At 32.4% G+C, this 11,874-nt stretch overlaps 1 protein-coding gene across 1 annotated transcript; it reads right to left on the bottom strand.

Annotated features, from left to right (window-relative positions):
* Positions 1–401: 401 nt before the first annotated feature.
* LOC139086860 (uncharacterized) lies at positions 402–10,940 on the bottom strand. Its single transcript, XM_070635478.1, has 4 exons — positions 10,742–10,940; positions 1,773–2,210; positions 1,253–1,709; positions 402–1,187 (listed from the first exon to the last, which is right to left on the bottom strand). The coding sequence occupies exons 2-4, from the start codon at positions 2,208–2,210 to the stop codon at positions 1,153–1,155; spliced, it is 930 nt and encodes a 309-aa protein (XP_070491579.1). The 5' UTR covers positions 10,742–10,940; the 3' UTR covers positions 402–1,152.
* Between the last annotated feature and the right edge of the window lie 934 nt (positions 10,941–11,874).

The following is an 11,874-nucleotide window of genomic DNA, read 5'->3' as shown; positions in this document are numbered from 1 at the left end:
GGATCAGACAGTATAGTCATCTAAAAGTTAAGTTTATTCCTTTATTTTACAAAATTCTAAGGTTGGATGTGTCAAAAGCATTCAAATTCTAATATCTACATTCACTGTGGGGTATGAGGGATTGGGGAAGGTTAACTAAGGCCAGTGGTGGGCAATCTGTGTGCAGCGCACATTAGTGCTTATATTCAGATTGATAATTGATCAAATTTCAATATTTGGGTAGTTGGACACACGCCAACAAGGATAATAAGCATTTGTAAGGACCTCAAGTCATACCTGAGTTGGTAATTGGCCGATGGCAAGTGGTGAAATCCAGCCGAACATCATCTACCATTGGCAGTCAACTGAGACAGTTGACACTTACATTGGCCGCCGTCGATGGACATGGCCGTTGACTGCTGATGGTAGAAGACGAAACATGGCCGGAAACAGTCAATTACCAACTCTGCTTCATACCAGAACTCGAAGTCGCCTCGGATTCGGCATAGAAAAGTCGATTTTCAACTTCAGTCGACTTGATTCCATTCAAAGATCATGTCAACTCGCTTTTGTTCAAGCTCTGCTTCATATAAACCACAAAAACTTTAAATTCGATTCATTTTAATTTTCTCACAAAAGAAATTACTTCCAATTCACATAATATTAAGTAAAACATTGCAGAAAACTATTCATAGCTTAAACTTCTAATTGACTAGTTTAATTTAATAGACAAAAATATCGAAAAAGAAACTACAAATCTAATATTACACATTTTTCTGAATATTACTAAGAGTTTCATGTACAAAATTATTCAAATTTGTTGATTTTTACGAGTTTTTGTTGACATTTTGCTGCTTGTTGTCGTCTTTCTCCTTGTGTAATAAAGCGACTGTCCTCCCATGTGTTATCGACATTTGATTGATATTTAAAAATAGCTGCTACGTGCTGTTGAATTTGATTATTTTCATTAAGAATCTTTTTGTGATTCTGAGTCAATAAATTGGTTAGTTTGATGTTGTCGAGGCTGGTTTTGTGAGGTTTTGGAAGACTGGATACACAAAATCCTTAAAATCCTCTTCAATTCTCAATTTACCCTTAGTTCTTCAAACATCTTAACCTAATTCCACATCAGTTCCAATAGAATTTCCAACTAAACCCTCAATCCAACCCTCTTTACTGATGATATGCTGGCATCGCCTTAGCTCGACCTGTTAGAATATAAACATGAAAATTAGTCACTAATTGAATGTGATTCTTGTGTTGTATAACTTACGATCCATAAGGTAAAGCACGAAGAGAATGCCAATCGTAAAGAAAATAGTCATTGTCACAATAAGAATCGTAATTTGACGCCCATGTCGGCAGAAAGAGTTGTGTGATTTCAAATTTGTTGATCGTCCGCATCCATTGACGAGTGTAAAGTGTGTCGATGATGCAATTGATAGCTGATCGTGATCTTTACGCCTTAAATTGTTATGATGAAGTTCTTCGATACATCCTGTGTCAATATCATCATTATTATTATCACCATTTGTTGTCTTGCTAGCAATTATCTTATTTATATCTATTATCATGTGATTGTTAGTTGCTGTTGATGACTGAAGTTTGTCAATTCCATTATCACATTCATTTCGGGGAATATTCCTCAAATTGTTAATTCTACCTTGATTGTTTGTCATTCGTGTAAATTTTTCTAAATTTTGGACACTCAACAGCATCGATGATGCGCTCTGTGGATGGATAGAAGAGAAGTTATGAGTACATGACAAGGTCACATCAATGTAATGACTTACGTGTAAACTATTCGATGATGACCCTTGTGAAGATGAACGTGATGAACTGCCATGAACTCTCTCATCAGCTACTGCTGTTAATTCATCAATTTGACTTCCATTCATGATTATATTCTCAGAGAATTTCCTTCGGCTAAACTTTTTATTTGGCTGCATTGTTGATGATAATGATGAGACAGATGATGATGGCATGGAATAAGGTCCTTCATCTCGTCTCTCATTCAATTTCTTTTTCATTCCTTCACTCTCGATTGAGTAACTTTCACGTCTCATATTTCTTTTGTTATGTTGCTGTAGCTGATTGACTCGATTGAGACTTCCTTGAATTGAATCTGTCGAACTGTACATTGAACGAGAACCAGATGAGAGTGATGCTCGTGGTATTTGCCATCGGATGTGATTAGATACGGCGAGGTTTGTGTTGCTTCCTTTACTCATCTGAAATGATTGAATATTGGAGAAATTTGACTTTTTTTAGGTTAGTTTTATTCCCAGAAGGGATTGTGTCATCAAATGGATATTTATTGTTTTGCTCCTAAATTTCAAAGAGGTTCCAATCATTTCCTGAACAAATAGATGTAGTATTAACCCAAAAATTGATTCCAAACTTTCGAGGTGAGACAAATGTAAACAAATGAGAAACATGTGATTTTTCCCGCCAAAACTAAAGACCATTTAAAATTCTATAGCATTCCAACATTACTAAGCAAATGTGCCATTAAATTCCTATTAATTTTAGCAAGCTGCAGTAATCCACTAAGCCAAATTGAATTTCAAATCATTTCCTCTTCATATATCTTTGCTAATTTTACGGCACTTAAAAATATCCGCCAAATCCGGGAATCAGAATTCAATTCGTACAAAAGCAAAAAATATCAAGACAGGCACAATAAAAGAAGACAGATATACGGCTTGTCTATTGTGTTAGTGCAGAGTGTTGACAATGAATAAAGTTTTTTTTTGTGTTATGTAGGCAGTGAACGCGCTCTACAGTCAATGAACTTTTAGTAGTGTGTGCCTGTAAACATGTTTGTCCATTAATCAAGAACTTTATATTCACGGAAGATCCCCAAAAAGAGCTAAATTTTATTGTTTTAATGCTTAAAAAACGGTAAGTCGAGCTACTGTAATAAAATAAATACTCAAAATATATCCGATGATGATGAGAATATAATAGACATTGACAGACAGATGTAACAACCTGCGAATAAACTTAATGATTGAATGGATCATCAATCGGAATGCGATGACGTGATTTTGGCTTCAATTTGACTACTCAGAACATTTAAGACTAATGAATTCGAGACATTAATGCCAAGTTTGGATTAAGTAAATCGGAATCGACAAATTTATGAGAACTGTTTTTTGATAAATATCAGATTTTTTTGCACTGATCCTTAAAATCGCAAATCATGACTTTTGATTAAATCTGATTAAATCGCAATCGAGTAATTTGGAAGTCTAGACAGTTGATCAAAGATCAGGAAAGGGAATTATTGAAATATGTTCTTATTTGGCGTATTGTTTCTATCTGGGAATGTCAAGTGGTAATTGCTGAATTAGAGTAAGGTGTAAGGTCACTGAATGTTGAATAAGCTAGATTGAAGTGATAGAAATTGGAATTTTTATAGCGACGTAGGTTCGATTCCTATTAGTATACCGGGAAAATGTATGTTTGATTCCTATTAGTATGCTGATACACCACAGGCTCCACTCCCATCAGTATATCGGTACAACAAGGGCTCGATTCCTATCAGAATCATGACACACCACAGGTTCAATTCCTAGTGGAACAGGATGCGATTTTTACAAAGTTCTCAAAGTCAGTTTTTTAAATTTTCGAAACCGGAACCTGAACCGATACTTCAAAAGAATTCATAGAAGTCTCTCGATACAAGGAAGTCCTGGATTCGATATTGTGAATTCTCTATGATTAATAGACCTTTATGTCTAGTGTTAAGCTTGGCATTAAATGCAAGAATGTAGAAATATCAAGCATACAACTACACATATGGTAGACTTAGTGACAGACATTTTAAGTGCCACGGCAACATTTGGTGGCACACCACGATTAAAACCCCACAAGGCATGCGGTTAATGATATTTTCAAGTGTCGCGCACTAGTGTGACTAGCTTGCAACAGCACATATGCTACATATCTCTGCGGTATACTAAACGCAGCTCTTTCCACCCAGGTACACGTTTCTATATCAATCAAAGGCGTAAAAAACCAAATTAATTCCATAAATCCTCAACTTCAACCTAAGCTTCAACCACAAAAAAAATTCCATCTTCATCCTTCATTCCAGATGTTTCCAGTCAAATCCTCTTCACACAAAAAAAACACATTTTTAATTAAAATAACATTTAATATCCACTATTATAATTAAAATTCCATAAGTTCATCCTCAATGTCATCCCATCCAAAGTATCACATGTTTAACATATCAATAATGAAGATCATTATCGTTTTTAAATTCATGTTGGCCATAACTTTGAAATTTATTTATTTTCAATAATCACCGCAAAAAACGTAAAGAAAATAAAAAAAATATAAAAATTCCCATCGTGAAGTCCAAAGACCGTGTGCGAATCAAAAAAAAAAGCATAAAAATCATGTCAAGGTCATTGTTGGCGCCAATGTAAGAGAGAAATGAGAAGAAGACGCAAGAGGTAAATGAAACTTTAATAATCAATCGCACTTCTCTTTCATTTCACTTCTTCTCGTCTCGTTCGCTTTAATCAATTAACGAAAAAAAAGAAATACATTGTAAAAAAGTATTGAGTTGGTGATTGTGGAGCTTGGAACGCATATCTGGAGTAGCTAAATTAATTTTGTAATTTAACGGTTTTTTGTAATTTGAATTTTTAACGGTTTTCTAAAATTCAATTTTTGGCATTTTTTTTAAAAAATTCAAATTTTTAATGTGTTTCTATAATTTTAAATTTTTAACGGTATTATTGAATTTAAATTTTTAACGGGTTTTCAAATTTCAAATTTTTAACGGCTTTCTAAAATTCAAATTTTTAACGAATTTCTTGAATTTGAATTTTTAACGGGTTTTTAAATTTCAAATTTTTAACGGTTTTCAAAGATTCAAAATTTTAATGTTTTTCAAAATTCTTATTTTTACCAGTTTTAAAAATTCAAAATTTTAACGCTTTTTATAGTTTAAATTTTAACAGTTTTCTAGAATTCAAAATTTAAATGGTTTTTAAGAATTCAAATTTTTGGAATTCAAAATTTTTGAATTTCTAACGGATTTTGGAATTTTGAAATTCTAACGGTTTTTTCATTTTCAAACCGGATAACTGAATGAGACATCCAATGCGACAAAGTAACCATCAAACCACATTCACCAAAACCCAGCAACAAATTGTCAATAAAAAGAAAAACAGCCAAAGCAACGAACCGGCTGTTAACATTCGCACGTGCTTGTAACGAACCAATAAGTATTATATCTCCTTTTGTTTACAACAATAATAGCTGCACTCTTAGAAATAATTCTAAAATTTTAGTTTTAGAATAAATTTTTTTTTAGTTTAAAAATTAAATTTTTAATTTTAATACTTAATTTTAAAATTTTAAAACTTAATTTTAGATTCTAAAATTTTAATTTTCAAAATCTAAAACCCGAATTTTTAAATTCTAAAACTAATTTTTTAGAAAAAATTTTCTCATAAAACTTCACAAGAGCATGCAGAAATCACTTGATAAAGTATGTGCCAACTTTGTATGAAAAATTTAGAAAAAGTTGATACAAAATTTTTAACTATCAATGCATGCTTTCAATTCCTTAGTCACACATTTATGTTATTAGTCATAATTAATGGCTACTTTGAAATTTTTCTGCTCCTGATTACAGGAAATAAAAATCAAAAATCTAAGATTTAATTTTTAATTCTAAAATTTAGTTTTCAACATAGCACCTAAAACTTTATTTTAGATTTCAATACTAAAATTTTTGAATTTTAAAATTTTAATTTTTAATTTTAAAACTTTAATTTTAGTTTTTGTAAGGAAAATTTTTAATATTAAAATTTTAAAATTAAAAATTTAAGTTTTTAAATTTTAAAATTTTAGTTTTAAAATCTAAAATTTAGTTTTAGGTGCTATGTTAAAAACTAAATTTTAGATTTTTTCATACAAATCTAAAATTAAATTTTAGAATTTTTCTAAGAGTGTGCTGTCTTTGAGGTACGAACGAACAAATGAATATTAACCGCTATAAATTGAAATTCAATTACGTCATGAGGTTTATTGAGTTTAATTCACCAATTTTAACGCTTTTTCTCACTCACAATTATTATTGTTGATCCGGATATGCTAGAATAGGATTTTATAAATTCTCAGCTTATGAATGTGATGTGTGGAATGTTTGTTGTTCGTTTACTTATACTTATGTCATTTGTTTTGGATATTATTATTAAAAATTGAATAGAATTTTGCACGGATTTGTTATTTTTATTGTCATTTTGGTGGTTTTAGATCAGGGGTAGTCAACTTGTGTGCCGCGGCACACCTTTGTGGGAAACTTCTACCAAAACCACACAGGACACACAATTCATGATATTTCCAGAGATATTTGGTGGCACTCTACTGTGCCGCGGCACACAGGTTGTCCACCACTGCTTTAGATGGTTATGCTGCACTGTTTTCTGGTTCTTTCTCATCCCCGAGCAATACTCAGTGTCAGATTTAATTTTTGGAATAGAAATTGACTAAAAGCAGCCGAAGCGTAGTCGGCAAGCCACCCTAACGTCTTACAGTTCACACAACTATGGAGCTGCGCGTTAGCAACTTCATTGTGCTGCTCGGGATCTTATTTCACAGTAAATGATTTATTTGGAATTATTAAAAAGTAGATTTATATGATTTTGACTACTTCCGTTAATAAAATTGTTTAGAATAGACTTTTTAAAGCTGATTCATTATAAACTCAATTCTTACGTCATTTACTGATCTCCAAATCGATCTGTAAGTCATTAACATAATAAAGTAATATTGCAATGACTTCCTATTGTTACATCTCTCTATAGCATTGCTGTTTAACCTTTTTTGCACCATGATTCACCTTAGTGGTAAAGGCCTTGACCGTAACCCCACCCGGAATGCGGTTCATGTATCGAGTTGTAGATTGTGAGCTTTAGGCGCATATCTGGAGTGGCTACATTAATTTTTGCAATTTAAAGATTTTTTTGAAATTTAAATTTTTAACGGTTTTTTAAAATTCAAATTTTGAACGGTTTTCTCGGATTCAAATTTGTAACGGTTTTTCAAATTACCACCTTAATGGTAAACATTGACCGTAAACCCACCCGGTATGCGGTTCAAGGCAATATCAAGAAATTTCGGCCCGCAGCACACAGTTTTACCAGCCCTGCCCTATTACTTTGCATTTTTTCAACAATTTTTAACATTTTTTTATCAAATTATTTTGCAAACTCACGTTATTGTTCGTGTTATTCACAGAAATAATTCAAACAGCATTGAAGGTAAATGATCATTACCGAATCATGTATGGATGTAACTTAACAAAATAGTTTTCTTTTTCGAGCCTCGAGCGAACTTGAATTAAATAAGGTTCAAAATGTTATATTTAATCATTTTTAAATTTTATTTGGATATTTATGACCTACGATAACTATGGATTGGGGTTATTTCAAAGCCGAAATCAAGATGTCAATATCACGCTTTCTCAAAATCCCAATTTCGATGAGTTATGTATCATACAGAATATGTCAGGTTTGATCAATTGTACTCTAAATTTGGGTTCGTCACAGAATAAGCTTGCGGATATTGAGAACTTCACTAGGCTTGCGGAATATCGGGAACTTCTAGAAAAATCATGAATCAGGCTATACAGATCTAAGAAAAACTATTAGATCCAGAGCTGCGCTAGGGGATTTCGCGGCTAATAATTGTTTAACAGAGGTTCAGACACTCCAATGTACTAACTGTACGTACTTTCCATACTTTTTGAGGATCTGATCCGTTTAATCTGTTTAACGAATGAGGATGCGGCAGATCACTGCACTGATCACAACATTTTGTTGTGGAATCACTCCTTAAATGACGCTACTATCAGCCTATTGTCTTTAAACTACAAAAGGAGGCTGTGAGCCGCGTTTGCACCAGAGTTGACAGTTCTTTGGGAATCCGGACTCCAAAAGTCCCGAAAGTCCGAACTCCATTATTTGGAAGTCCTAACTCCAGTGGAGGCGTGCCCCACATTGAAGGCATGCTCCCACATTAGAGGCGTGCCAACTCTGGTTTACACTGCATATGAATTGAAAAAGGATATGAAGAAGTTTCCCCTGCCGAGTCTCGAACCCATGACCGCTTGGTCGTCGGTATCACAATAATTAGGCGGTGAAGTACGAAATCATTCGACCACCGGGCCACCTCGACTCACTATCAGCCAATTGCTTACTAGCTTACATTACTTAATTCGCTGTACGGACCGATCAGTTGTGATCCATGATAGTTGATATCCTTAGATGTCGCCTAAAACCAGCTCTATCGATGGCTGAATCTTTTAGCCTATAGTTCCCTTTATTCGCATTCCCTAACACTTAAATGACTCCCTTTTACACAACACGATTGCATCCTTCGTCTTTGAAGACCGCTTATACGTGCAATAGGTCAATGGAATGGGTTTTTTTACTTTACAGCATTTCAAATCTTTGCAAAAAAAAATGTAAATAAAAATTCCACCGTGGGCGTTTTTGTGTCTTTTTAAATTTTAAATTTCACAATTTCTTCACTTCAGCTCATAAGTCGCACATGCTTACATAACAAACTTCATTTTTTGCTCATGATAAATTTTTTGTTAACTGTATCAGACTTTTAAATCATGTCTGTGACTTTATATCCCACATGACATCTTAAAAAAGTAAGCTAAAAATTGAGAGTCTTTTAAGGGACAGACACAAGAAGTTGTGAAACAGATCATGACATGACAGTCTATTGTTTTGGATATCAACAAGCTTAATGCTTCAGCCAACACCCGTGACCACATCCAGCAATTCATTACTAATCATGTTAAATTAATAGAGACAAACATTTGTAATCTGTGGCTATATTTTATAGACCTCCAGTCCACTCGCGGGTCAAATGGTATCATCGCAGACATTAACTCATGTGAAGAAATCAAAAAGACACAGAATTGTTGTCTGTGAATCTTAAAAATGTGAGATGCGAAAGGGCTTTTTTATGTTTTTGTAAATTGGTCACAGTTGGACGCTGATGACAAATGGGTTGTATTTTGGAAGATTTTTTATTGTTGATTTAGTAGAGCAAGACGAATTTTTGATGTCATGATGTTAACTGAGTTTTGTCAGACATAGGGGTATAGATACATAGACTTAACATCAGACTTAGAGTTTATGGGTCAAATTCTAGAGAACAAAGCTACATAATTCAATATTAACGACTAATGTCGTGGTCTATCGTAATATCTATAGAAGGAATGAGCCAATATAAGACGTTCTCCACGGTTCTACATATATGCACCCCAGTCAAGGAAGTAAAAGTAAGTAATATCGTGATAGCTGTACGAATTATTGTAATATCGAAAAAAGAAACACCTTAAGCCAGTGATGGGCAATCTATGTGCTGCAGCAAACTAGTATGTCGAGACTACTAGTAAGATACGCTGCGAAAAATTAAAATTTACCCATCACTATCTAAAGCTATTCAAATAATTGAGATTCAGAGCTTTGCTACGCCGATTTGTGGCTAATAGCTGTTTAATGAATGAAGGTGCGGCAGACATCTGAACTCATTTGACTAGAAAATTGGCTTCTGGTAGGAATCAAACACAAGTTCTAATGAAGAAGAAGGTTATAGAATTTTGGTCAATTTCCTACCAACCCGGCACTACAATAAGTCGTGTACTAGTAGATCTGTGAATAAATGACTCAATGACTCGAATTCCCTTCTATGCTAATGGATTCTGAATGATGCTCGGAATTAGAAACTGAAAGATGATATCTAAAGACAGATCCAGCTTCCGATAAGCTCAAAATGCAACAATGTGCCCTCGTGCGCCTTCACCAAGAAAGTAAGTAAGTAATCTGGATGATACTGTTACTCGATCAACGTTAAGGATCTTCAAGAAGACATTCAATTTGAATGAATGCTTTGCTTGATCCTCATATGGAACTCGAACCACTATTTCCTTGAATTGTGACCCGAACGACACAAGGCAGGACGTTTGTTATCCACTAAGTGTCCATGCGAGTTCCACACTATAAGTGGTCCTCTAATGACTCCCAAATGGAGTCTTGTATCGCCATAACATTGATCGGGTAAGTTTCTCTGAGATACTTAAATATAGAAACTTTTAAATCCTCAACTCCAGACAATGACCTGACATATCTGATCCACATCAACATCCGATAAATATCTTACCCCCAAAAAGTAACAACTAATTAAATTCGAATATCACATGAACATTCCGATTCTTATCAATCCACGTATATACTTTACTTCATAAATAATACATGTCAAAAGAATTAAAATAAAGCTTAACGAAGTGTAGCAAGTGATGTGAAATTTCCGTTCAATTATCATAATTAAATTAATTTTCAATGAGCATTTCTTTGAGTCATGAAAGGAAGGCAAAGTTCATCAAATGATCATGAGAATCTTAAAAACTGGCTTAATTACCCAAAAAGGTGAGTGCCTTATGAGCATCTCATAAATATAACATGACGAATTCAATGAAAAATTCATAAGAATGTTTTGTGAATCAGCAATGGAACTAGTCATGAGGAAAGATTAAGCACTTGAAGTGAATTGAAGGCTATTGATGACGATGAGACCTTAATTCAAAATATATATATATAAAATTATTCATTGATGACATGGAAATTGCAGCTTGGAAGAAGCTTTGGATTTAAATGCATGTTAGACATGCGAAACCTCATTTGATGACACTGTATAGATGTGCATTATAATTTACCTTTTTTAAGTTGTTGTTGTTGGAACTGATGGCTGATATTTAAATTTTTTCTGTAGACTGCTTGCGGCTTTTTGTTAATGTTGGATGAAGATTATCGATGGTGAGGAGGTGATGGTTTGATGCTGTGACGTTGAAATGAATTTATGAGGTTTGATAATTGTAGAACTTTTTTTGGAATTTTTTGAATTTTTTAGTCAATTTTGAAGATTTTTGAATTTTAATTGCAAATAATGAATTTGATTTAAGTTTTGAGAGTTTTTTTTAGGAATTTTGGAGATTTTTGTATTGCAATTTTAAATTTTCTTTAAAGTTCTTTGAATTTTTCTTTTCAAAATTTGAATTTTTTTTAAAACTTTTCACAAAAATTTCATTCAATTTTAACTGCTTTTCACTTCTTTTAAATTATTTTTGGTCAAGTTTTATTGGTTTTATTTAAATGTTTTTAATTAAGATTGAGCATTTTCAATATGAGTTTTTCAAAGTTCTTTTGCAATTCTCAATTAAATTTCAAATTTCAATTGTTTTCAAAATTTGTTTTAAAAGCAATGTTTGTTAAGTTATCAATTAATCAGAAGTTATGTGGTATTTTTTGAATTTTTTAAAATTTTAAATTTTAAGTTTTTTGAAGAGTTTAAGTTTTTAAGTTTCAATTTAGAAAATTTTAAACTGTTCAACTTTTAATTGTTCTTAATTTCAAAATTTTCACTTTTATAATTTTCTTGACTTTTGAATTTTTTTATACTTTTGTACTTTTTCAATAGTTTTTGAAACGCAAAATTTCTAATATTTTGATTTTTTTAAATTTTTAAAATTCTTAAACTTTAAAATTTTTCAAATTTCGCAACTTTTCAATTTCTCAATTTTCAAGCTTTTTAAATTTCAAACTTTTAAACTTATGAACTTTTCATTGTCTGAATTTTCCAATTTTTGAATTCTTCAACTTTTAAATTTTCAAATTTTTCAACTTTCTGTGTTCAATTTAATTTCAAACTTTTAATTTGTAAAATTTTCAACTTTTGCATTCCACAAAATAAGTTCTTTTAAACTTTTCTGCTTTTTCAAAATTTTGAACTTTTCAACTTTATTTCTCGATAGTTCAACAAACTTTTAATATTTCTCTTAACAACAGCTTC

The sequence above is a fragment of the Chironomus tepperi genome, unplaced genomic scaffold, assembly GCF_022539635.2.
Source record: "Chironomus tepperi strain 1889 unplaced genomic scaffold, CSIRO-AGI_Ctep_v1 contig_89, whole genome shotgun sequence".
NCBI lineage: Eukaryota > Metazoa > Arthropoda > Insecta > Diptera > Chironomidae > Chironomus > Chironomus tepperi.
Note: the sequence above shows the minus strand (reverse complement) of the source record. Positions and strands in the feature narration are given on the sequence as shown.

Bases quoted from the DNA above. Each gene is read 5' to 3' on its own strand.
- LOC139086860 (XM_070635478.1), bottom strand. From the start codon at position 2,210: ATGAGTAAAGGAAGCAACACAAACCTCGCCGTATCTAATCACATCCGA. The intron at 1,710-1,772 runs GTAAGTCATTAC...ATCCATCCACAG, and splicing joins CATCATCGAATAGTTTACAC to AGCGCATCATCGATGCTGTT. The intron at 1,188-1,252 runs GTAAGTTATACA...ATATTCTAACAG, and splicing joins CGTGCTTTACCTTATGGATC to GTCGAGCTAAGGCGATGCCA.